We start from the raw sequence: 26,569 nt of genomic DNA, 5'->3' as shown, positions 1-26,569 counted from the left end.
AGTAGCTACTGCCAATAAAATGTTTGCCAGAAATAGGCATTGCACACAACTAGTGTGGGTGCTGCATTTGATTCCTGGAGGGTGAAATTGCTCACTGTGTGTGTGTGTGTGTGTGTGTGTGTGTGTGTGTGTGTGTGTGTGTGTGTGTGTGTGTGTGTGTGCGTGCGTGCGTGCGTGCGTGCGTGTGTGTGTGTGTGTGTGTGTGATGGGTGGGTGTGTACATGTACTCTGCTTTGGTGTGTTTGTACACTTGGGTTGTGTGATGAATACTTGTGTCTTAAGGTGCATTGTCTTAAGGGCAGATGAGCAACAGATGTTCTCTTCTGCATGCAAGAATTCAGAAAGATAACATTTGATATTTGTGTTTACATGGCTGTGGTCTCAGAAGTGTAAAAACCTGTATAAAGCTGGTGGCTTGTTTAAAGGGTTGCCTAAGGCAGTGTATCTGCGGGGTATTTTTCTGCTATTTTTCTGCGAGTGGCAATTCTGACTCCTGCTTTATTGAAGCTAAGCAAGAATCCCAGAGCATGGAACATTTCACTAAAGCTTCCCATGCAGACTAAACGTGTCTAAAATTAAATCAGACTGTCACCAATCTGAAGACACAAATCACAAGTCTGGGATTTTAACATTTGGGTATTACTGTGTATTTTTAGTATGTCACCCTGAATTCTCTCAGAGGAATCTGAATAGAAGTAGTGGATCTTTATTAAGTGGCAGTTTCCAAAATGGACTGCTGTGGTTTTTGTGCACAATTTCATGTGGATTATCGTGGGGACTAAAACATGACAGTAATGTATGCATATACTAGTAGTATCAATCCTGCACCTGCACGGATAAGTCACTGGGACCGTTTTTCACTCTTCCTTCCGAAGAGACAGGCACACATTTTCAGTGATTAGCAAGACACAGAATAGAAAGACCCAGCCAAATCCTTCAAGCTGTGGGGACAGATTGGCTGTTTAATATGGCAGGTTTGAACGAAACTCCTTTTAAATTGGTGCATATTTGTATTTTCACTTATTCAGTCATCTTCAGTAAGCATTTTATCCTAGCTTTGGTGGATCCAGAGTCACGGGCAGGAACAGTGGGCACGAGGTAGTAACACCATGAGTGGGATGATCAAAGAACACCATGCACACACATTCACATGCTCATTAGCCATGTTTTTGTAAGGTAGGAAGAAACTGGAGAACCCTACACGGACACTAAAATATTATTTTCGTGGTTGATAGGTATTGCAATACATGTAAATTGCATAAGATTTCACATAATATATTTATGGGTTAAATCCACACCAGTTAACACATGGGACATTCACTAGACATGATATTTATAAGTGTGATATTTAAGTTCCCTCGGTGACAAAGAATATACTTTCGGTTGCGTCTACCCATTTTAACACTAGTTGGATTGCGGCAAAGCTAACATAAACTTTGTTGTTAATAATAACAACCGTGCTTTAATGGTTTGGCTTAGCTTCTTTGTAGAGAAATGAACATAGCAAATGTTCTTGGTACATTGCTTCTCATAGTTACACCAAGTTAAGTGTGCACATACTTCTAAATAAACTGTAAAATTGTAAGACAGGCTTATTCATATAAGAAGCTACTGCTCTTTAGCCTACTGATGTAACTAGTAATATTAGTAATAAAAAAAGACATGCTTTTGCACATGCCTACTGTAGGCACACACATTGTACTTGCATATAAGTTAATAACTTTAGAGCTAGCGTTGATAAGTGTTTAACAGTTGCGATTATATGTACTGTAGTGCTGTCTGTTTCGGCTACTTGCCATTTCGAAGTCAAGCATGTTGACCCGTGGGAAACATTTTCATACCCAGGAAAATTCTACACCGGTGTTATCAATGTAATTTGTGAATACATGAGATGCCTTTTATTTTGTTCGCAGATGGATTTCCACAACACCACCACATCGGGAAAACGTCAGCGACATGAGACTTGTGCTGGAGACTTGCCAGTTTAATGACTTTAAGTCCAAACATCATTTAAGTTGACCCTTTGGGAGTGGTGTGGGAGTTGAACAAAATCTTGGTATGATCCGCAAAAAAACATTTGATTAATTACATCAGCAATAATAGAAATTGATTTTAATTCATGTTCCATAAAGTCTGCAATAATGAAAACAGTAATATTTAGGTATAAGTCTGACATTTTGGAATTTATAAATCTAATAAGTACTTTTGCAATAAGTAACGTGCATTAACGTACTAATGATAAACTACCTAAGAATACCTAATTAGCTCATTATTGATGCTAAAATAATTCTGTGGCATTCTAGAATATTGGACTCTTGCATTTAAGTTTACAAGCAGAGTGGGTTATCAGACTGTTATAGAATCTCTGCTCAGGAAGGGAGAAATGGACATCTAAGACATTTATCTTGTGCCAGAGGCATCTGTCAAGCACAGCTCATCAATTTATGCTTTTATGAGTGAGTGCTTCATTGTTGCTACTTATGACATGGCTGAGGTGCCTCCCAAACCCCACTCCACCGACCATGAGAGACTACTGGAAAAGGGGGAAAACAAATCAGAGAACTGATGCTGACAGTCCTGTCCATTCCAGACGAAAACACGCATTCACAGTAGAATAGAGGGTCGCATGATGATTAAGAAATTAAATCCTCTGAGCCTCTGATTGTCAAAATTGTCTCTTCAGCTTACTAAAATGCATAGAGACATAATTTCTTTGTTGACATTCTGTCTAGGAGGCTGCACTGTCTACCTTTAATGTGCAGCTTATTGGGTGAACAATGTATTGTACAGATTAATTTCACTCCCGAACACGAGGCTGGAACATCATTCTAACATGCACGTGGTGAGACATTCTGTACATTTGATGATAAGTTTTACATTAGCTATCGTACAACTCCGTGTTTATGTCAGATAGTGTTCTCTTAATGGATTCATTCGCTCCTTTGTTTTTCTTTAGTCTACAAAAAAAATATTAATCTGTCCTGAAAACATTCACAGCCACACCGAACGTCAAAACATATAAATCAAACAGCAGGATTGAGCGGCAGTGATAGACCATGACAGCATAAATATTTTGCAGAGGGTTAGTTTGAATTGTGATATTTATTTGATCACTGTGTTTAAAATTCCTGTTCCGAGAATATTTACCGCCACGTTTTCTTTGGAAACCGTCTGTTTCGTTTGGAATCTTTATTGTCTGAGATTAATTTAAAAGAGAAATGCTTGCCCTTCTGAACAGATAAGACTCTTTGAAAAGACCCGAAGTCGAACTGAATTGCAGGGACAGCTGTGTGCAGTGGTTGAGAATTACAGACTCACGCTATAAAGGTCATTGCACCCATTGAAGCTGGATCTATATGGACAGGGATGGAACTCGTTCTTACCAATACAGGATCAACTTACTTTAAGGTGCATCCAAGAGAAATGGTACTGTGCAAGCACCAGTGAAAAACACCATGGTTGATAGACATGCGTTGCAAAAAATGTACACATTTCTGACTAAACTGCATTAAAGCTTGGGTCAGCTGTTAGTTTTATTTGCACTTTTCATTCTACTTAAAGGGGATAAATTGAACTTAAATATATTCGTATTTTATAGCTTGTGAAGCTTGTTTATATAATGAAAAGCTAAGAAAACCCACAATGTATAGCCTTAAACTTTAACTTTGCATGTTATGCATGAGAATTTTTGTCATTTGGCGATCTGGAGATCTTTTTAAATATGAGACTTACAACTCTTGTGAAACTTATACGAATTTAATAATATGTTTTGCTATTTTAGAGGTTGTTCTCCTATAATTAACAAATAGACTAACACTTGGCACAGGAGCTACAAGACAATGGGCTTAATGCCAACATATTAGATTTAGTACTAAGATTTGAGTGAAATATAATAAATCTAAAACAGTATTCATGAAATCAAGTCATTGATTTTTTGAATGAGCTTTCAAGGTTTTATATTGTTTCATAATGTTTAAACGTGTGTGTATGGGTGTGTATGGGTATACGCACGCGTGTGTGTGTATGTGTGTGTGTTTGTATGTGTGTGTATGGGTGTATGAGTTTGTGTGTGTGTGTGTGTGTGTGTGTGTGTGTGTGTGTGTGTGTGTGTGTGTGTGTGTGTGTGTGTGTGTGTTTAAATGTGGCTCTAAAAAAGTACCTTTTTACTACTGAATGTAAACAACAGGGTTCTCTGTACTTTATGTGACTTATCTGAACAAAACAAATAAAACTTGGACACCTTTTTCTCATTAATGATTAAACCTTGCAGTTGTGGACTAAAGGGCAAAAACCTTGAGGCTTGAAAGCCGCAGACCTCAGAATTCTTTACCTTTATATTAGTCAGTGACATCAACATGGCGGCTGACACAGAACGTTGCCAAGGGTAAACGAATAAAGAAACGCGCGTGACGCGAGCTCGAGCTGCGTTTAAGCGCTCGCGTTCGAACGCACGCGACGCCCGTTCTGCCGTTCTCTGATTGGTCGCTGCGATGTCAGCTCGCGCTCTGTCACATAAGTGTGAGCAGTGGCAGAGTTGAAACCTCACCGTGGAAGATGCTGCGCTCACGCGCTCAAGTCCCGTTGCTCGCGCGCGAGGAAAATAACTGACGCCCAACGGCTTTCTGAGGCGTTTTTCCTCAAGAAAAGTCACGGAAACTTTTTTCCGCTTGTTATTTTTTGGACTTTAATAAACGTTGTAACACAAAACCCCTCTTCACCGGTCATGGATGCCGTAGGATTTGTGATGTTTGTGTCAAGTCTGAGCTTATTTCTCTCTACAGTAAGTTCCTGTGATATATAAATGCTGATGTTTGTGTTTGTAACAGTGATATTTTACCTGTTTATATACTGCTGTATATATTATATATTTAATAAGGGCTATTAGTTTGTAGTTCTGCACAATTGGTTGTGTATAAAGCTGTTAAAAAACAACTAATGGGCTAATATCTAAATTATTTAGGCTTTAGTACAGTATAGTATAATATAGTGTTGTGTAGTATAGTATAGTAGTATAATATAGTGTTGTGTTGTGTAGTACAGTATAGTATAGTATGGTAGTATAATATAGTGTTGTGTTGTGTAGTATTGTATGGGAAATTAACGTATAATATAGTATAGTATAATATAATATAGTGTAGTGTTGTGTAGTATATTATGGGATTGTATAGTATATTAGTATGGTAGAGTATAGTATAGTATGGGATTGTATAGTAGTATAGTATAATATGGTATAGTATAGTATAGTATGCTACAGTGTGATATAGTATAGTATATTATAGTATAGTATGGGATTGTATAGTATGGTATTGTATGGTATCATATAGTGTGGTATAGTATGGCATGGCATGGCATGGTATGGTATCATATAGTGTGGTATGGTATTGTATAGTTGGTGGCACAGCCTGACAACTGCCACTTCTTGAAATAAATCTTTCCACCCTATTTATCACCCTTACACTGACTCCAAGTCACATATCTGACTTGTGTATATGAATTATTTATTTAAATCTTTGTGGTAGCATTGTCTGCATTTTTTGTCCAAATACCTTTAGTATTCAGAGCTAAAAAGCAGCTCTGAATCCAAACACACTGAAAGTGATTCTGTAGAAGCTAGCCTGAAACTGTTTTAATCACTCTGACAGGAGGTTTAGGTTTACAGTGGTGGTTTGACCAAAACATTTTGATTGATTGATTGATTGAGTGATTTACTGTGTATATTCTCCAAGATATCAGACATTTAAAATACAAGAGGGCTGCATTTTTTTTCCCCAGAAGATGGTTGTTATCTTGGACAGATGTCTTTTTTGCCGAGGTTGGACCCTTATTTAGTTGTTTTTTTATATTTAGAATGAACATTTCCTACCTGAGAGTGATTTGCATATCAGCTCAGACAATGCTCTGAATTCATGCATGCTAATTTTGAAAAAAAAAACAAAAAACAAAAAAGAACAACAACACTGCTATGAGCATGGTGGTATTTAATTAGAGCTAAAAAAAAAAAAAGCGTGTCTAATCTGGCAGTGTGTCTTATACACTACATGTCATACATAGTTTGTTCTCTTCCTAAAACCTACGGCCATTTTATTTTGGGATTTTTTCACACAGCTGTAGTGGATAAGTATGTTGGTGTGCAAATAGAGGACTATATTATGCTCTAACTCCTAATTATCCACTGAAAAAGATTTTTCTTACTGATAAATGACTCGTTGTCTCATTCGATTCAACTTATACGAGCATAAAACATTTTTACACTGAATCTATATTGGGTATCTATCTGCTGCATGTGATGTGTCTGAAGAGGCACTCATTCAGGGCAAACTGGCCTTTAATGTAATTATTAACACCAAAGGCAGAAAAACATCGACCAGTGTAGTGACCTTCCAAATTGTTGATAGACACCAAAGCCAACCCTGAGGACATGTATGTTCTTATGAAGTATAAGCCTTTATGACTACTTCTTTATTTCATTGATTTTTGTCAAAATTAGAAAAAAAAAAACAAATCTTACTACCACAATCAGATGTAAAAAGATATGCATTTGTAATTATGCCTTTATTCCTTTAAGGAAAATGCAGAGTTTTCTGAACTAAATAATTTAATACTTGCATTGTTAATATACAACACTTAATTCCATTCACTTTAAAAGTTTAAAAAGATAATAGTCCTCATATTGTGACTTTTCAGGGTGTTGGTTGTTTGAGAATACAACTGCAACTGATTACACAATTAACCAAAGCCTTTAGATGGATGTACCATTTTGTTCAGTCAGGCAGCTTTTAAATAAAATATTCCGGTAGTATAATTGTGTGTGAGCTCTGGGTGCTCTTTGTTTGTCTGAGTGTCCGTGTAGGATGAATTTCTTTTCTTTTTCTCTTGCCTGTAGATATGAGAGTTTGTGCAGATGTACTGGGCTCCTGCACAGGGTGCATCCCGTCCTCGTGCATACAGTGCTTAGGGAACAAGCTTCAAATACTGCTGTCAGTCTGTGTTTATAAGACCTCACACAAACACCCTTACCTCTCTACACAATATCTGCAGGAATATTAGGAAGAACATAGTCACTACCACTACAGATTTGTGAGGTGTTTTTCTGAAAGGTCTTACATGAATGTCATATGTGAGCATTAGACTATCACAATCTAAATGACAATTAACGTATTACTTTCTAGTACATGTTTTACAATGAACGCATGTACAGTATATTATGCTTTAGGGCTGGTAGATGAGGGGGTTATCTCCTGTATGACAGAACTGGTTGATATAAAATGTTTAGGATTTTAGCACCATGACTTCATAACACATAATGGACAATAATTTTTACAAAAAAATGTTTACAAAGTACTGACGTGGTAGCCTAGTGGTTAAGGTGTTGGACTACCAATCGGAAGGTTGTGAGTTCGATTCCTATGTCCACCAGGTTCCCACTGCTGGGCCCTTGAGCAAGGTCCTTAACCCTCAGTTGCTCAATTGTATATATAAAAAAAAAGAGAGATGAAAATGTAAGTCACTCTGAATAAGGGTGTCTGCTAAATGCTGTAAATGTAATTAACAGTGTACTCTGGCTATTTGCACACTAAATTAAATGCATTATAAAATATTCATTAATTAAATAGGCTATAGCACTCAGCTCAATCAGTAACAGCAGAAGATACAATTTCATTTTTTTTTTATCATAATAGTGGTAACAGAGTAGACTTTAGGCATTATACAAGCATTTGTAATCACAATCATTTCTGTTTTTCAGCGTCAGAGAGTGCTATGAACATTATGAATAAAATATCACTAAATCTATTGAAGATATTGGATAGTCTTTTCGACATTTATACTGGATATTGTGTCAATATGAGTAAAATATTCTGTTCACTAAGGGCTGTTGTGTTGCTGTGTGTTCCCTGGCTTCCAGAAAGCCACTGATGGGCATTCGAGCAAAACTTAACCCAGGATTTAAATTTTTGCCTTGTGCTTTAAACTTGTCAGTCTGTAACAGTTCCTCATGCATTAAACAAAGCATTTCCTTGATGTTACACTACATAAAACTGTGGTGGTGTTCTCAAGGTCCTTGAAATTGGAAAGTAAGGAAACATAAATACTATTTAGTTTTTTTTACACAAGGGGGAATTGCATTGGGAATTCAGTCACACACTCGGGTGTAAAAACGTCTGGTGGAGATCCTGCACTGTTCGCACTTTGCACAAAAATGAGGTTCAGAAATAAAGATGTGTCTGGGTGGAATTCATTACGAAGCTCATAAAACTGTTTACTTTATGTTCAGTATTTTCTAGGTAATAATAAATATCATAAATATTTGTATGTCTACATCAGTTAAGACTAATAAATGAATACATTTCACAATGCTTCTCACGCTCCATCTCTTCTCTCCTTTATTATTATCTGCTTATTCTGTTATAGGTATGTTACGATATTAAATTTTCTTACCACAATAACACCCCTAAAATTTGATCACAGCTATCATATAATCATATAAACCCCATATCAATAATGTTGTTTTTTTTTGGGTGTGGTAGACAATTTCTTTCTTTCTGATGGGTGATATACCCATTTTCTTTTGGATTTAATAATAATAATATATAAACCCTAGAAATATGTGTCCTATGATTGTTTTATAAATTGTTACTGAAACACAAATAGTGTCCAAGGATTTTTGTAATCCTGAAATCTAATCCCAAATGCAGCAATGGACAGGTAATATAAAGTGTAACCGTAATAATTGTACTGTGTATTAAATATTGCGCCATAACATATTCTAAATACAATTTTTTTTCTCCTGGTTCCTCCTTCCTCAGTGTTACACTACTGGACCCTTATTGGGAGGATGGTGAAGGGAGAAAACAGTTACATAACATGAGAATTATATTCTAGCTTTCAGAAGTACAACCTGCTGCTGAATGCACTTCTCAGTGCAGCTTTCAATGCAGATAATTGTCTTCCTACATCTCTTGATTTTCCAGATGTGGGCTTTCTTTGTCAGATGACCGTGTGTCCTTGAGCCTGGCTTACTTCTTAGTAAATGTGTGTTCCCTGATCACTGTAAGTGATTTCTAATTGTGGAAACATGGTAATGACCAATGAGGCATGATGTGCGTAACACACCACACTGCTTTTCGAAACATTTTGTTCAAGCTTCAGGTTCAATCCTTAATTCTGATCTAATTTGCTCATGTTAACAAGACAGATGTAACACATTTTTGTTACAGCTGATGCTAATACTGTTCAGTATGAAGCATTAAAACAAATCTTGGCTTACAGTAACTTGGCTTGTAGTCTTAGATTAAACACATTATTAACACAATGTAAGTCGATGATGTACAAAATCATGAGTACAGTGATGAACACATTTCTTCCTTCATCAAAAGCCAATAAATTTGGAAACTTTTGACCAACAGTGTGCAGTAGAAAGCAAATGATTCTCTTGTATCAGGTGTGCTTAAAAAAGTGTGAAATGCTGTTATGTCCAGTGTGTTAAACTAACACGTAATGAACATTCCTATGCTGATAGTGTGTTACTAACTATATAGGGAGTAAACTATTGTGTATACTTACTAGCAGAACGTTACAACAACGGGTCACGGTAATCAACACAGCCGTAGCCCACACTCCATAATTAACCTGCTTAACCCAAGAGATTCACACGTCTCTGTTCAGAGGCCAGTTGTGTTCATTCATTCCCACAAGACTCCTCATTATCCAACCACTTGCCAATTCTTCCACACAGTCCGTAGAAGGACCGCAGCAGGTTCAGCATTATTATATTATACTTTAGTAGTAGTATACTTTAGAAGTACTTTTTCAACCTTCTATCTTCTTGAATGAAGAAATTATTTGAAAGGCGATTGTTTGAAATGGCTTGTGTTTTTTTTTCTTCAGGAAAGTTACACAAACTTTGACAGGCTTCAATATGTTTATATCTCTAGGGTGAGCTTTTATATCAGCCTGGAAATTCTGCTTATCTCAGCAGCTTCCTTTCAAATGAAACACTGAAGTGTTATTCACTAGAATGATTGCTCACACACTATTATTAATTGTGATGCTGAACCCATGTGTAAACTCTCGTCCTGACTTTAATATCTGATGCATGATATTTCTGCTTTGGGAATTAGCTTATTAATTTTAATCGTGAGTGGGTTATTATTGTTAGTCATTTTGTCTTAAATTAAACTAGGTGTTGCACTGTTGAGCACGACACTTACCCTAAACCTCCCGTGTTATACATACGTCGATTTCTGGATCACTTTCACTGGCCTACAGACTTAAAATTCCTCTAACTTTATGTTCCAGTTCCAGAACCTATAATTAAAAAAAAGCAATGTTTTTAGAGTTAGAGGACAGTCACTAAACTGAAATTGGTCAGATATATTACCTCAGCTGTTAAATATAAAATAGAATGTGCTGTCTAGGTTGGATGGATGCCACTACCCATTCACCTGACAGTTAGAGCGACACTAACTATGTATGTGTCTGTGTGCTTGTGTGCAGGAAGGTGGATAACGGATAGTAGAGCGTGAATCATTTCTATAAGGCAAAAATAACACCCTAAAATTATTGTTTGTGCTAATTTAAAATATAGTTTGCATAAAGGTGATCTCACTCTGTCACTCACACTTTACATTACAACAGCTCCTTTGTGAATCCCTTTTGTATGGCATCTTCTGTTGACATTTATCTGTGGAGTGTTAGGGGCATTATTGTGAAGGGCAGTTAAACAGTCACACGGTGTATCCACAATGGTCTGTGTTAGGGAACCATCCTATACATGGACATTGCACAAACACAATGTGAATGAACTGTCAGTATCACCCTGACTGTAAAACCTAATGCTTACTTAATCAAATGCCATTCCATGTCGTCTTGGAATTTGATGAACACTTCTTTTTCGTACAAAATTTTAAACGTGATCTTTTCCGTACAAAATTTTAAACATGTGATTAAAACATAAATGCCTATCTCATGTTCAGCTTCTGTAGTTGTGCAGTTTTAGCAGTTGAATAAGTACTTCACTATGACATCTGGATGACATATGTTCTTCCCTACGGTAAAATAACCGTGTGATTAAAAAAGAAAGCACCTTAGGCTTCTCAGAGACTTTAGGACTTCATGACTCGTGTAGACACACACACACACACACACACACACACGCACGCGCACACACGCACACACACTCAACACTCTCTCTCTCTGTCAAACTGCCAGACCCAAACGAGGTGAGTATCTCTGCAGCAGTTAAATGAAGCCTCAAAGATAACAGAGTGGACGGAGGCAGCGTTTCTCACTCCTCCTCCTCCTCCTCCTCCTCCTCCTCCTCCTCCTCCTCCTCCTCTAGCACACACTAATTGGCTTGGACTGATCTTTGCTTCAGGAACGTCAGCTTTATCAGACTTATCAGTCTTGTTTGCATTCATGCATGCAGGTCTTGAGTGATTGTTGCATCCTCTCAGTTTCAGTAACGTTGCATGCACTTTTAATTTTTTAATAGCCAATACATACAAATCTTTATACAATATCTTTATTTATGATTTGCAGCAGAACCAAAACTTTTCTTTTAAAAAAGTATATGAAAAAGATGAATGTCTATAAATTGGAAAATAAGCTAAATTCTTATAAAGTGAACACAATAAAGGCTAATAAACACTGTTATAAATACTGTGACATCAGCAAGTGCTCAAATATAATCTATTGTTGCTCTAACATCGTGTTATATTTTTATTTTGTACAGTATTATAACGTTCGCAATGTGTTCTGTACAGTACACAAAAAAGATTTTGTGTTTAAAAGATTTTGTACAAAAAACGATATAGGGAAAATGGGGCTATGGAGTCCTGATAAAAAGAATATAGATCTCAGATATAAGTTGACAAACATGCTGTCTTGGATTTGCTCAATTTGGTGCAGATTTTTAACCTTTTATTGTGCTAATAATTCTGGAGCCTGTAAGTGATGTTCACTTAAATCTTGATAAATCATGATGGGTGTTAAACGAAACTGTTTCTACGCACGTCGTAACATAGAAATAGTTTCAAAGCACATTGTAGATATGTATTTTTGCATATTTGATGACTTTGAGATCAGGTTTGATGGTCTCGGTTGGGTAAGAACGTAAACAATATTTCATTAATGTTAAGTGCTCTCACTAAACGGAATAGGTTCCGAATAACATTCTGAGTCATTCTTTACCGCCTCTTTTATATATATTTATCCATTGTTAAAATTAATCAGTGCTTAATTTGTAGGGCTTTATTGTTCCGTGTAGAAACAGTGTTTGTGAGGCGTCTTGTGCGATAATTAATTAGTGCCTTCATGACTGCAGGCCATTCCTCAGAGAATCGAGCTGCAGAATGAATGATGGCGTCTGATTCTTCTGACTACAGAATATTAAGTGCCCCGGTGAGCGATGAGCTTGTAAATGCAAGGCTCTATGGCAAAGAAACAAACAAAAAAAAATACTGTGTGTGTGTGTGTGTGTGTGTGTGTGTGTGTGTGTGTGTGTGTGTGTGTGTGTGTGTGTGTGTGTGTGTGTGTGTAACAGAAAAGCAGCGGCCAGTGCTCTGAGTCATCGTACAGCATTTGTGTCTTTCTTGTGCTGTGTAAATGAATGAAAAGCAAGGCCAAAAAGAGCTTTAAAAGGAATGTTTTCAAGCCCAATAACTTTCAGGGTGAATCTCAAAAAGGAAGGAGTCCTAAGTCTCGGATTAACGTATGCTTCAGTATTGAAAATGACCTGGATCTTTTTCCAGCTCTCAGCATGGGTTGTATATCTGAGAGATACCAACGAATCTTAGGCGCTTGGGAGCTCATGTATGCTGCATAGTGCAGTTAGTGTCTCCAAGCATTTTCAGGTGTCCTATTATTTTTCAGGAGCAATAGTTTATCTGTGGGGAAAAGGAAAGAGAGAGAAGAGAAAAAAGAGAAAAAAAAGAAAAAAAAAAAAGAAGAACAGAAAGAGAGAGAAAGAGAAGAGAGAGAAATAGAATTAGAGAGAGAGATATTAGATAAGAGATAGAAATAAAAAGAGATACAGAGAAGAGTAAGAGAAACCCCAGTTTTCTAACCCCTCTCTCACTCTGTCTCTTTTTCTCTCTGCCTCTCTCTCTCTCTCTGTCACCCCCCTCTCCTCCCTCTCCTCCCTCCCTCTCTCTCTCTCTCTCTCTCTCTCTCTCTCTCTCTCTCTCTCTCACTCACCCCCTCTCTCACTCTGTCTCTGTCTCTGTCTCTGTCTCTCTCTCTCTCTCTCTCTCTCTCTCTCTCTCTCTCTCTCTCTCTCTCTCTCTCTCTCCCCAGTGAATTATCTCTCTTTATCTCTCTTTTTTATACACATCGTTTTCAATGACATTCATAACTTGTTTTTTTCCTTGGTCTTTCTCATCCTCTTTGACATTCAGTCTTTGGGCCAGTGACTGTCACTATGCATTTGTCATCACTGATCATTCCTTCCACTGGGCTTCACACATTTACGTCTTGCTGCGTTTCTTCACTCGTGCTGTATTTTATAAGAAGAGTGGTGTGCCGATTTTACATTAACATTTGTGAAACTTTGCGAGAACTTTAAATTACCGAGGGAAGAGAGATGAAGATGAAGTGGGTGGTGAACGAGACCGTATATTAGAGTGCACTGCGCAATATTACCCTTATGGTTTTGTTAAATCTAAATGCATATTACATGCTGTCAGATGTGATTTTACCGCACCATATAAATCTTCTGCAGATTAAATGTAAATGTGTTTTCCATCATCAGTATATTGAAGCCTAATTTCTCCTGTTGTGTCCAACACAGAGCAGTGCACACCAGATGTGTGACGTGGTAAACGAAATTGAGGTGGAGAAGGAGCGATGTGAAAACAGAACTGCTGGGAATATAACATCAGGTAAAGTTTACAAAACTGAAGGTCATCCTACTCGATGGCTTTACGTTTTTTTTATTGTAGTAGTCTGTGGGCTTTTTCCCTTTCAAGCCTCTGATGCAGTTCCAGTCGATGGATGAAAAGCTTGGTATTTTTTTTTTTCTTCACCAGCCTCCACAAAGCATGTTTCAAGGGCTTCTGAAAGTTCATACCACTGGTTATTTAGAAGTTTCTTTGAGCTCAGAAATTATTTGTCCCCCTGTGACTCATTCCTTGCAATGACAATCTAGTGTGAAATCCATTTCTCTGAAGTGAAAGTCATGTTCACATTGTAGGAGGATAACAACAGGAGTAGGGGGACTCAAAGTCCATGCTCTTCTCTCTGAGTGGTCTGAACAGATAGCTGTATATTTCACTTCTTTTACAAACAGACATGGAATTAGTCACAGAAATATATAGCTTCACAAAAAAAAAAAAAGCACATTTCCAAGCAAATGTACTCTGAGCACTGGTAGGAAACACCAGATTTTGACCCTCAGTTGTGGAGAGCACATTTAAATGATCTTTGTACTGTAGTCGAATCTCACTAGTAGTTTTATTGTTCATGTTTTGTCTACACAATACAACATTAATGCATTAAATAGACGAGTGCACCATAAAAAGGTTTTAAAGTTTTATTTAATTTCTGTTTCTAATATCACAATTAGAACGCAGTACACAACACAGACGTATACAAATACAAATAGAGCATGATGACCTAGTGGAAAAAATATCACAGTATTTCATTAAACATTTTAAAGCACACAAGTTGGTGAAAATTGCAGGGAACAACGTTATAATATATTTGTCTACAGGGAAAAATGTGAGATGTTTGGGAAGTCTTTGGTTGGGATTTAAAAAAAAAAAAGGTAGAAATGTGATGTCAATTGTGGGGTAACTGTCTGACCAAACATGATGTACGACTGTAACTATCTAAGTCACTGCCTCATTTGCCACATACGGCTGTAAATTTGACCAGACATTTAACTTATATGTGAATTTGTGAAACAGCTAAAGGGGCTTTTGAATAGTGTGAATCCACAAAATACTTTAACCAGAATAAAATGACAATATTTCAATGATAACGACATCAGACACTGGTAACATGTTTTTAACAGATATGTTTCTGTAGACCTGTCAGTGTCTTTGATCAGTTTAAGTCTTGTATAAGTCAATGAATTTATGTGTAACACCTGTTTCTCTTAATTGTGTGCATTATGCTGGCAAAGCAGCAGTTACATGCACATTTGGGACATTAAGATGCACCATAATTGAGTGGTAAATCCTCCTTCTGTTGCCAGGCTGCAAAGGAATGTGGGACATGATCGCCTGCTGGCCGTCAGCCAAAGTCGGAGAGCTGGTGGTAATTCAGTGTCCGAATTACTTCAGGTACTTCAACGAGCACCACAGTGGAGGTGAGGCACAAAAGGATTTTGTGAGGAACTGAATATCAGTTGAAGTAGACCTTAAAATAAAATGAAAACATGACCAGTTTGTTGTGCAGGGTTTTCGAGTCCTTTCAGGTGACAGAAATGCAGTTTAGAGAAACTTTAGACTTGTAGGAATGTGTTTTATCCGAATCCAGCTTGAGATTCCACGCAGCAAAACGTGGTTCATTATATAACAAACATCTAGAGGCTGTTTTGTTGTCTGAGCTTTAATGGCTGCTGGCAGAAATGGCATGGTGAGAAATCTCTGTAATGGGATGTGGGGATTTCAGATCGAATTGTTTCTCTTAGCTATTAGCTGTTGCAGTGTTTTTATACCTCAAACCTCAAGCTGTTTACTGTAATGGTGTTTTGCGGGAAAAATGGACTGCAAATCTAATATTAGCTTACTTTAATAACCAGTGTACATCAATATACTCACTCCATTAAACAGAAAAATGTTCACATCAGGTATATGTGTGAAATGTTTTGGGCTTAACTCTGTATTTGATGATCTGTCACCATTAGTGGAGAATTTTTACGATTACTTGCGGATTTCTTGTCGGTGTGATGTGGCCGCATTAGGGTAATATAAACAGAAAATCGACAAGAGGGTTATTTACTGTAACAGACTCGCAAATGTGAAAAAAAATCCAGATTTGTAAACATATAAGGTTTTTTGTTGTGTTGTGGTTCTTTCAATCCCCTTGACTTATTACAATATGAAAAGCTGTAGTGAAAAGCTTTTTCAATCAATGCAACAGCATGAGTTCAGTCGGTGAATTCAGAGAGTTCTTTGCGACCGACACACACGTACAAGAGCCTTACGACGTTTCTCTGGTCATCTCTCTTTTATGAAAGGTTCAGTATTCCTAAAAGAATGCTCTTATCAAGTAGTATGTAAAGGCTGAGCATCTGCCACAGGGCACGATTAATATCTGTAGCATACTGGAGAATTCAGAAAAAGTGCTAGGCTGAGTACTGAATCACTGCGAGTTAAGAGGACAGCCAAATTACATAGTGGAGCTAAAAGAGTGTTATGGCTGTACCGGCACGTTCAGAGCCACGGAATTACACAAGAGTGAAATTAGTGTTAATGTTCGACATGTGTAAGAGTGTGCGGAGGCGTCGGGAGGGAAATCATTTTGCTTTAGGATAATGCAGGTTACATGACAAAGGTTGCCATCTGGTGGATCTACTACTACTTTTGGTATTATAGCATACAAAACTGTTAACGTTAACGTCCTTTCCAATGACTAATTTTAAATTCAGTTCTGCTTCTTACTTTTATCGTGCCTGTTTTGTACAGTGGGCCTGTATTGTTTTGGTTTTGCATCAAGGTTTTGGAGGAACAATATTTCTTCTTTACGTACTCTGTTGTGTGTGTGTGTGTGTGTGTGTGTGTGTGTGTGTGTGTTTTGAACTCAGTGCTTGTTGTGTTTCTGCCATTTCTTTCCTTATCTGTCACTACCTTCTTTTTGTTCTTCCTGAGAAAGAAATACATCCACGTTCAGGGCTGCCTCTGTGGCGTGTCTTTAGTCGATTGTGACTCACAAGACATGATGACGTCTGATTATAGTTTGCTCAGGATCTGATGGACAGATCAGTGATTCATCAGCCATTTGCTTTAGTTGTAGGAATGGAGTGATTTCAAAAAGAGCTGAAATGTGATAGAAGTGTAGAGCCAATGTTTATTTCGGTGCTGAAGAACATTTGAGGAACACAGCAATTCAGCACATCATATTTTCCCAAATCAAATCAACGCTATAAAATATTAGAGTGCAGAAATGAAGAGAGTCTCATTTAAAGTAGTGTTTATTTTCTATTGTTATTCTTTTACAACAAATCCTGCTCGGAATACAAGCTCGAGTGGAATTTGAAAACAGAAACATGTATGAACACATATACTGTATAAAGTGAATGACTGTAGAAGACTCACTTCTCACTGGCTCTGTTTAGTCTGCGTGTCTGACAGCTGGAGCCCCAGCTGTGTCGTTTGTGGAAGCCTCACTATAGTTTACAGGCGGATCCTAAAGAGCATCCGAACAGCTGCGTCTCTGTCTGCTATGGAATTGCAACATCTCAGACCGGTAGACCATACAGCTGTTACTGTACTTTAGGTTTACACACACACACACATACACACACACACACACACACACACACACACGCACACACATACACAACAACAGGGTATGTAAGGAAGATTTTTCATAGGAAGCTTCATTCACAACTTCCAATGCTTCTAATGCTTCCACGCACGCACACACACGCACACACACACACACACACACACACACACACACACACACACACACACACACACACACACACACACACACAACAGGGTATGTAAGGAAGATATATGATGATCTGTCACCATTCGATCTGACACCATAATGATCTGTCATAAGAGAAATTCACATTCTCCTCTTTGGTTTTTATTTATTCGTTTCACAAATTAATATCATCCATGCCACATGTAAACGAGGAGCGTACACGCAATTCTGGTCTTTTTCAACATCATGACATGCAGCAGGATATGGATTTACTTATAAACTTAGGCCTTATACACTATTACAGATAAGTTAAGTTCTATTACGGTTTGAATTTTAAACTAAGAAATTCTGTTTTGTGTACAAGCCTGCTGGATTTTATAGATTAATAAATTACAGTGAAAAGTTTACAGCAAAACAATTGGTCTTGTATGTCACTATACAGAAATGATTATTATATATAGATTTTTTTTCAATGCATACATCTAAACCGATAGATGTGATTAAAAAGCATTGCTTTAATGCTGAAATAAACCTGCATTAATAGATGCCGATTATCACTGATGAACCGTTAATGCACCAGGTTCCCAACAAAAACACCTGCTCTTAAAACAATAATCCAATTCACTCTGCTTATTAATTAAACTGTGTGACTAAACACCAGGAAAATGGCTCCCATCATCCAGTAATTCACATGATTATGAAATTTAAACGTAATTTTTTACAACATAATTACACTGATCACTGAAATATAGACCATCATCATTCACTTAATATAGCTATCTTTACATACAGTATTTCCTAACATATTTTTGTCTAAACTGTTATTATACCCCCATCAAGGGTTATACAGGGTCTAATATAAGCATCGGTGGGATTCAAATGTGATGTGTTTGAGGCTCCACAGTCTCCTACAGTGCCACAGTCATCTGTGGCTGGGAGACAAGAGAACAAAAGCAGCCACACACTGGATTAGAGGGATGGCTTACTTTTACTCCCTGGTCAATGATAGCGACGCTAGACAACCGTGAATGTCTGTGAGCACACGTATGTCAAAAGGGAGAGATAACGACGAGACTTATGTGGCAATAATAATCCTAATTTACACCCAGGTACCTGATCTTTTAGAAAAACAAAGCAGTTGATAGTTAACATCCCACATTTATGACATATACATTATAGAAAACATCAATGAATTAAAACAAGTGAGAACCCAATGTTGCATGTCCTGATTGATTTATTAACATATTCAGTATGAGACCAGTGCAATCCTGATATTGATTTGATGTCCCAGTTTCCACTTTCCATTGAGATTGATCTGTAATATATGTGACCAGACAGAGCAGCTGGGGCAAAATGATTGTTGAAATGCCACTCATAAAGGATCAGCGATGTCGAGTGGTAGTTTAAGAGTAAACCGAGTCAGTGTACTGAATCATAGATGATGGATTGATGGAAGCGACAGATGTGTGATAAATTCAGTGCAGTGTGTGTGAGGTTTTCTGTTTAGGTTAAAAGGGCATTGGTGACTCCAGGGATTTGAAGTGTGGTAGAGATGAAGAGAGCAAAGGGATGACTCAACTGGTAATCAGTGCTGTGAGCCTGTTTCAGGGTGAACTGTGTCCTTATCAGCTTAAAAGCATAACAAGCACTTAGCCGAGAGTGATAATTGTAAGTGCTTTGTAAAGTTAGTTTAATTAATTCTACATTAATGAGTGACAACACAACACATCATTTGGCTCTTTAATTCCTATGACAGCGTGTGATTGTGAAGTAGTATGCCACATGATTAATGATTTAGAATTTATGCAGGCTTTATAAAGCATGACAAGGTGTGTCATTACAGGAAAATAATCAGATCCAGTAATAAACCATACTGTGAGTATTTCAGCATGTGGGATTTTAGACCTGTTTAAATACAGTAATTATACCACAGCGCAGTCGAATGTGCTTAATTTTCATGTAAAACAAGGATATCTAAATAAAACAGAATTATTGACATGCTTACGTTCAGATTAGGAGAATGCACTGGGGAGAGAGAGAGAGAGCGAGAAAGAGAGAGAGAAAGAGAGAGAAAAAGAGAGAGAGAGGGAGAGAGAGAAAAAGAGGGAGAGAGGGAGAGAGAGAGAGAGATTGGAGATTGTTATAAACCATTACAAATTGCGATGTGTTGTTCATTAATAAATGAACCAAATCTTTGCAAATCACTGGCATCTATTATCATTTCTAAAACTGAAGAACCTTTCTGATATTGTATCTTATGCCATATGTCTCAATTATTCATCACTTCTCTGTCCTTGTTCTCGTCCTGCCACCTCCTTCATTAACTCTGAGTAATGAGCTGCAGTGTGCCATTATCTCATTAATTCAGCAGTGTACAGAACTGCACTCGTGCCCAGGTGTCAAAAAGCTATAGCTAAATTATTATCACTTGTTTAATGAGATCGATTCGAGGATTCAAATGTAGCACAAATACAGATAGTCAAGCAAAATATTGTACGCTCATGTATTCATGCAAGAGTCTTTGTTTAGTATCATGTTTTAGAAATGCTGTAATTTGGTGCTCAGTTTTTAAAAAAAGAAAATATCTGTGAGTATATTTACTCTGAATGATGATTCTCTGCATAACGCTCAGGTGCATAGATGCGGCATTGTAATTGTAGGTTTTCTTATTATTGTTCTTGTACTTTAACAATGAGAGACCTTTGGATATGGAGAAAAAATAAACTAAATATTTAACTAATGATGTCTTTCACAGATATTGTTGACTGCTTCGTCTGAAATATGAATCAAGAGCTGTCCTGATTTATTTTATGCAGTTATTCATTCGAGGTATACGCTTATGGAAATGCGGATGTTGCGACTCAGGTTACTTTTCATTTCTTGCACAGAATGAATTATTCCTGTATGGAATATGTGGCCAGATGTTCTCGTTCTCATCACACTTCAATCAGTCTTCAGGTGTTAGTGGATATTCTCTCGGAATTGTGTGTGTGTGTGTGTGTGTGTGTGTGTGTGTGTGTGTGTGTGTGTGTGTGTGTGTGTGTGTATGCTTCCTGTTGGTTTTAAAATTAGTTCAGCATTATAATAGCTGTATTTGTCTCTTTTAGAGCTAATTCCAAGTGGTAAATAACTTTATCAATAAGCAGGCAAGAAAAACACAACAGTGCAGTGGATTTCCAGTCTGGAGCACAATCAATAAAACAATAAATTAATATTAATATAATTAGGGTTTTATTAATATTAATGAGCCTGGTCTAAAACTAATTATTTTTATAATAACAGCTCATACAGGTACTTATACGGCATATGTTTGACATAATCTAAGACTAGAAATAAAAGTGTTGTTTACGTCAAATGAAATCTATGAGATAATGGGATGATATCGATGTAAAAACTGTTTTTTTAAACATTTATTTATCATTTATGGAGCCTGAATCCAGAAAGGTCTGGACAGTGAACTTTATGATTTTATGATCTATAAAATGCTGTGTTAAGAAAGAAAGAGAGAGAGAGAGAGAGAGAGAGAGAGAGAGAGAGAGAGAGAGAGAGAGAGAGAGAGAGAGAGAGAGAGACAGGAAGAGAGAGAGAGATAGAGAGAGAGAGAGAGAGGCAGGGAGAGAGATAGACAGACAGAGAGAGAAAGAGAGAGAGAGTTTTAATTGTAAATAAAATCTATAAACCTTTAAAATGCACAATGTTTTGTGCTTTAATAAATTAAACATAGGATTAGTTGGAAAATTGCTGTGATATAACAGAATGACACGCTCCAGACCTGCTGTTATACAAAAATAATGCGCTTTAGGGAGGTAGCCACGCATCATGAATAAAATGCAATCTGTTTTGTCAGTCTGTATTTTTTATCGCCTTGTTTTTCCCGGCTTAAAGGCATACTCTTGATTTAACACCTGAAACATTCAAGAGCAAACAGATAATCTCAAACAGCATGTAGTAATCTCAATAACTGTCAAAAAAAGCCATTTAAATATTCTCAGTCGCTGGCCTGAATTCGGCTTTACAGGAGTGATTAGAGTGCACAGGACTGGAGTCGAAGAGTTTGGAGTTTCACTTGTGAAATATGGAAGCCTTCTTCTGAATATGAATTTTAAAGTTGCTTGGGTGACTTTAGTTGTACTCCACTGTGCTTAATCTTACACCATTTACGTCTTTCAAAGTCAACCTTCGTTTTTTTTTTGTTTTTTTTTCACGGACCTTCATCTCTTCCTCCTATCGCTTGCCAAGACAATACAGCAAATGATTAACTCCAGCACACATTTGTCATCACAGCTGCATTAAGACTGTCTCTGCTTTTCTTCATTTTTTGGCCCAGCTAGTGTTAAGTGCTTGGTAAGGAACACTGAAGCAGAGCACACCCAGTTTTAACGTTTCCACCGGTATGTAGTTGACATCATTATGACAGTTCACACAAAACCCTGATTGATTATGTTACTGTATATAAGAGGAAAACTATCTGAACTGTTCCTGCAGGATATCACACCAAATGTCATTAAAAGCAAGATGTCATCAGCTTCTCATTGTCCATTTATAGTAACATTTTCCTGCCTTTCAATTTGTTCTGGATAAATAGCCGTTATACAAACACACTTGTTTTTTTAAGTTCCCTCTTAAGTAAACTTTATTTTATTCACTCAAAAAACAACAACAACTACATTCACACTCAATGAGGAGGTTAAGCTTAAAGAACAGGAAGCTAAGACATGTGAGTTCAGTCTGGAGGTGAAACAATAAAGCTGTTTAACTATGACTCATGCAGCCTGATCTTAGATGTAATCTCAATCCTGTCCTGTTCTTTGAGTATTATCAGAGACTGTAGCATGGAGGAAGTACTTAAGAGTTGTAAAAGCCAGAAACAGCATGTAGAATGAAAGAAGTTTGAACCCAGTTCAACTTATAAGGTTTTCACATCACAGTTTATTTGAAGTTTTAATCCGACGCAAATTACATTTGGTTCAAAGAAAATGTTAGCCCTATGTCAGAAAATGTCAAATCTTCGACTGATTCATTCCAACACTGAAAAGAACACAATAACACATTCCAACACTGATTCAGTTCAGCAGAAGACATTGTCCAGAACCGCACTGATTCAGTTCAGTAGAAGACATTGTCCAGAACCGCACTGATTCAGTTCAGTAGAAGACATTGTTCAGAACTGGATTGATTCAGTTCAGCAGAAGACATTGTCCAGAACTGGACTGATTCAGTTCAGTAGAAGACATTGTCCAGAACTGGATTGATTCAGTTCAGCAGAAGACATTGTCCAGAACTGGACTGATTCAGTTCAGTAGAAGACATTGTCCAGAACTGGATTGATTCAGTTCAGCAGAAGACATTGTCCAGAACTGGATTGATTCAGTTCAGCAGAAGACATTGTCCAGAACCGGACTGATTCAGTTCAGTAGAAGACATTGTCCAGAACCGCACTGATTCAGTTCAGTAGAAGACATTGTTCAGAACTGGATTGATTCAGTTCAGCAGAAGACATTGTCCAGAACTGGACTGATTCAGTTCAGTAGAAGACATTGTCCAGAACTGGATTGATTCAGTTCAGCAGAAGACATTGTCCAGAACTGGACTGATTCAGTTCAATAGAAGACATTGTCCAGAACTGGATTGATTCAGTTCAGCAGAAGACATTGTCCAGAACTGGATTGATTCAGTTCAGCAGAAGACATTGTCCAGAACCGGACTGATTCAGTTCAGTAGAAGACATTGTCCAGACCCAGACTGATTCAGTTCAGTAGAAGACATTGTCCAGACCCAGACTGATTCAGTTCAGTAGAAGACATTGTCCAGACCCAGACTGATTCAGTTCAGTAGAAGACATTGTCCAGAACTGTCTCAATTCTAAAGAAATTCAGAACAGTGTTCAGCTAGAATCTGACTTGTTTCAAAAGAGAACATTGTAAAGAACAGGACTAGTTCAGCTCAAAAAGAAGATATTGTAAAGAACTGGACTGATTCGATTCAGTAAATGACTTTGCACCGGACAACTCAGATTATTTTCAATTCTTTTCATTTTGGATAAACTCATTGTTCGGAACATGACTAATTCTCTTCAGTAGCAGATACTGACACAGGATACGTTTAGTTTAGAGAACTAATCGTCTGGTCTATCTTCTGGATGCACCATACAAACAAAAAAACACATTTCTGGGTGTACAAACAAGTGTTTGTGTATATAGATGTTTAGTGTTGATTATATCCATCACTCTGTCTCTGTCACTCAGGTAATCTCTCCAAGACTTGCACAGCAGAAGGCTGGACTGAGGTGCATCCCATAATGATCGCTGTGAATTGTGGTTATAATCTCAACAGCACCGTCGATGATGTAAGTCTGAGTTGAATGTAACGCTTCTTATTTTTTTCAGCAAGTGTGTGTGGCTTTAGAAAACATATAGTAGAAAAATGACCAAAAACTCCTTAACATGAGTTTCACCTTTGCCTTTAGAAGCTTGAGATCTTACTGTATGTTCGAGAGTACGCACACACACAGCTTGGAAACCATTTATTTTTCTTTATATATTCATTGCCATATCATGAACCCTCACCTCAGGAGCTGAGTTTTAATATTGTTTCATTGTGACTCAGCAGTGCATCTCCTGCTCTTTAGCTGTCTGTCACTCTCCTGGCACAGACCAAAGTGACACATTAGGCTCAATTACACCGAGCACTTGACATCAAAGCATTTTAAAAGAAACCTACCAAGACTGCCAGGTCCTCAGTGGTGAACCATCTCATAGATTCTAAACAGCGCTGTGATGAGAGAAACTAATGACCTTTTCATGCCTTTTTTATACATACTGATATACTGAACCATCTTTGTACACCTATAATGCCCACCTTCAACCCATGATGAACCAATGACCGTTGATGACTTCGCTATTTTCTACAGGGCACAAGCATGTAGGGGTTACAAAAAGGACACAGACAAGTTTTTTTTTTTGAGAATATGTACATCACATACTTTTAAACCTAGCTATTTAGATATCATTTTGAGTATGTTATAGTATAGGACTTTCCATTTGGGATTGGTGCACTGTTCTTTAGAAGTCTCCACAGCGTAACAGACTACAGTCTAGGTCATTTAAAAACTATTACATTAAAGCTTACATTTCACACAAGATGAATCGTATAGCTTTTCTGCACGCAGGGGAAATAATTACAGATTTATTCTGAAATAGGGAAGAAGGGCCTTGAGGAAGAAAATATGCTAGGAAGGCGTATTGAATGATGGATGAAGATCATAGTGGTATCTCAGGCTACAGCAGGAAAAAGGCTGTATTTTTTTTATGACAGATAAACATGTTCTGACCCTGCTATTATCACTGGAGTTGACTTCATGGTCTGATTTAAAAACAATCACCTGCTGAACATTACTTTTTTTTATTATTATTATAAATCGTAGTCTTTTCAATGAACAACATCCACCATAGCTTGCTGAAGGCTGAGCATAACTAGAAGCTATTATTCGATTATGTGAACAAACTTAAAAGTAAAGTGTTGAATTAGTTGAACCAATCTCATCGACTGGCATCCATCTTCTATCTATCCTATCTGAGTGATAACAGTTTTTCAGTCATTGTCTACGAAATGTCTGCAGTTTCATTTAGTGGCTAATTAAGTGAAGCCAGATACATTCTTACAGTACGTGAAATAAGCCAAAGACTGACAGTACCATAAGATATGTACCATACGATAATATTTTTTCCTAAGCTGATACTTTGTGATATGTCTAAATTTAAAAGTATTTTGTTGCGAAAATCCAGTTTTAATGTACACTTGATTTATAATGCACTGTACGTTGTTTTCAAATCTCTTTTAAGGATCATTTCCTCCGGTCAGTTAAGATTGGTTACACCATCGGATACAGCGTTTCACTCATCTCTCTGACCACGGCCATAATCATACTGTGCATCTTCAGGTATGGAATTACTTTCAAATGCTGAACAAAACATAATATGCATAATCTTACGTGATGGTTTCCTCATCGATTTCTAATCAATAGTGTGATAATTACTCTTCTCTGACTGGCTGAATAAAACAGTAGACAACTACATGTAGTGTACATCATAAACTTCACAAGCTGATGATTTAAAGCTGAAAATAACATCTGCACAAAATAAAAATTATAAGTAAGTGTAATCTCTTGATAATCCCCTGACCAGTTACACCCATCTCAGTGGAGTAGCAGATAGATTCCTGACAGGTTGAGATTATTTTTAACATTGTACCTTAAACTTTACAAGAGTTCCACTGTGGTTTAAAATAACATGAAGGATGCATCTGCGATGCTGTATACAATGGATGCTTATTTAAATATTTACCTTGTAGGCAGCTGTGAGTTATCAGCAGGACGATTGATTTACGATTGATAGGGCAAAGGGTTTCTGTAGAATTTAAAAATATCTCAGCTGTTTATATTGACATTTCATTGGCAGACCGCATTGGCAGACACTCGCAGAGCGCATCATCTTTCTTCTGCTCTGTTCTGTACTTTCACAAGCTTGCTTCAAGATTATAAAACCACAAACACTTTTCTGAGGTTAGAAGACTCACATTTTGAGAACACATGCCAATTAGGTACTGTGGCTTTAAACCAGATTTCCCAGCTCAGTCAATTGTAATGTTGACTTTATCACTGCCGGTGCAGGGCCGGGAGGCTAACGCAGCCCTAACATGTCACTGATCAGCTCAATGGTGAGTTTGCTTGGCCTACAGGTAGATTTTAAAGATAAATTTGCAAAACACTGTTTATCGTGTCTCCGGGCTCATCACCTAGACACTACAGAGTGACGGTTCTCATTCCAGGCTCTCATTTTGATGATTAGGTTTGAGCTGTGTAATTTAACACAACAATGCTGAACTACAGCTGCGTTGGAGGAGATTACACGCCCCAACAAAGCTGTAAATGCGATCATTCACAGATTTGGTTTAACATGCATGATGCTGGGTG

General features: G+C 37.4%; 1 protein-coding gene across 1 annotated transcript in view; it reads left to right on the top strand.

Annotated features, from left to right (window-relative positions):
• Positions 1-4,286: 4,286 nt before the first annotated feature.
• Positions 4,287-26,569, top strand: part of vipr1b (vasoactive intestinal peptide receptor 1b) — a 37,439-nt gene continuing 15,156 nt past the window's right edge. Inside the window, exons 1-5 of the mRNA XM_027176672.2 lie at positions 4,287-4,780; positions 13,787-13,877; positions 15,194-15,307; positions 23,844-23,944; positions 25,440-25,537. Coding sequence (XP_027032473.1) covers positions 4,724-4,780; positions 13,787-13,877; positions 15,194-15,307; positions 23,844-23,944; positions 25,440-25,537 — 461 coding nt within the window. The 5' untranslated portion in view covers positions 4,287-4,723. The remainder of the gene's footprint in view (positions 4,781-13,786; positions 13,878-15,193; positions 15,308-23,843; positions 23,945-25,439; positions 25,538-26,569) is intronic.

Source organism: Tachysurus fulvidraco, chromosome 25 (genome assembly GCF_022655615.1).
Source record: "Tachysurus fulvidraco isolate hzauxx_2018 chromosome 25, HZAU_PFXX_2.0, whole genome shotgun sequence".
NCBI lineage: Eukaryota > Metazoa > Chordata > Actinopteri > Siluriformes > Bagridae > Tachysurus > Tachysurus fulvidraco.
This window is presented reverse-complemented; position numbering and strand designations above follow the sequence as displayed.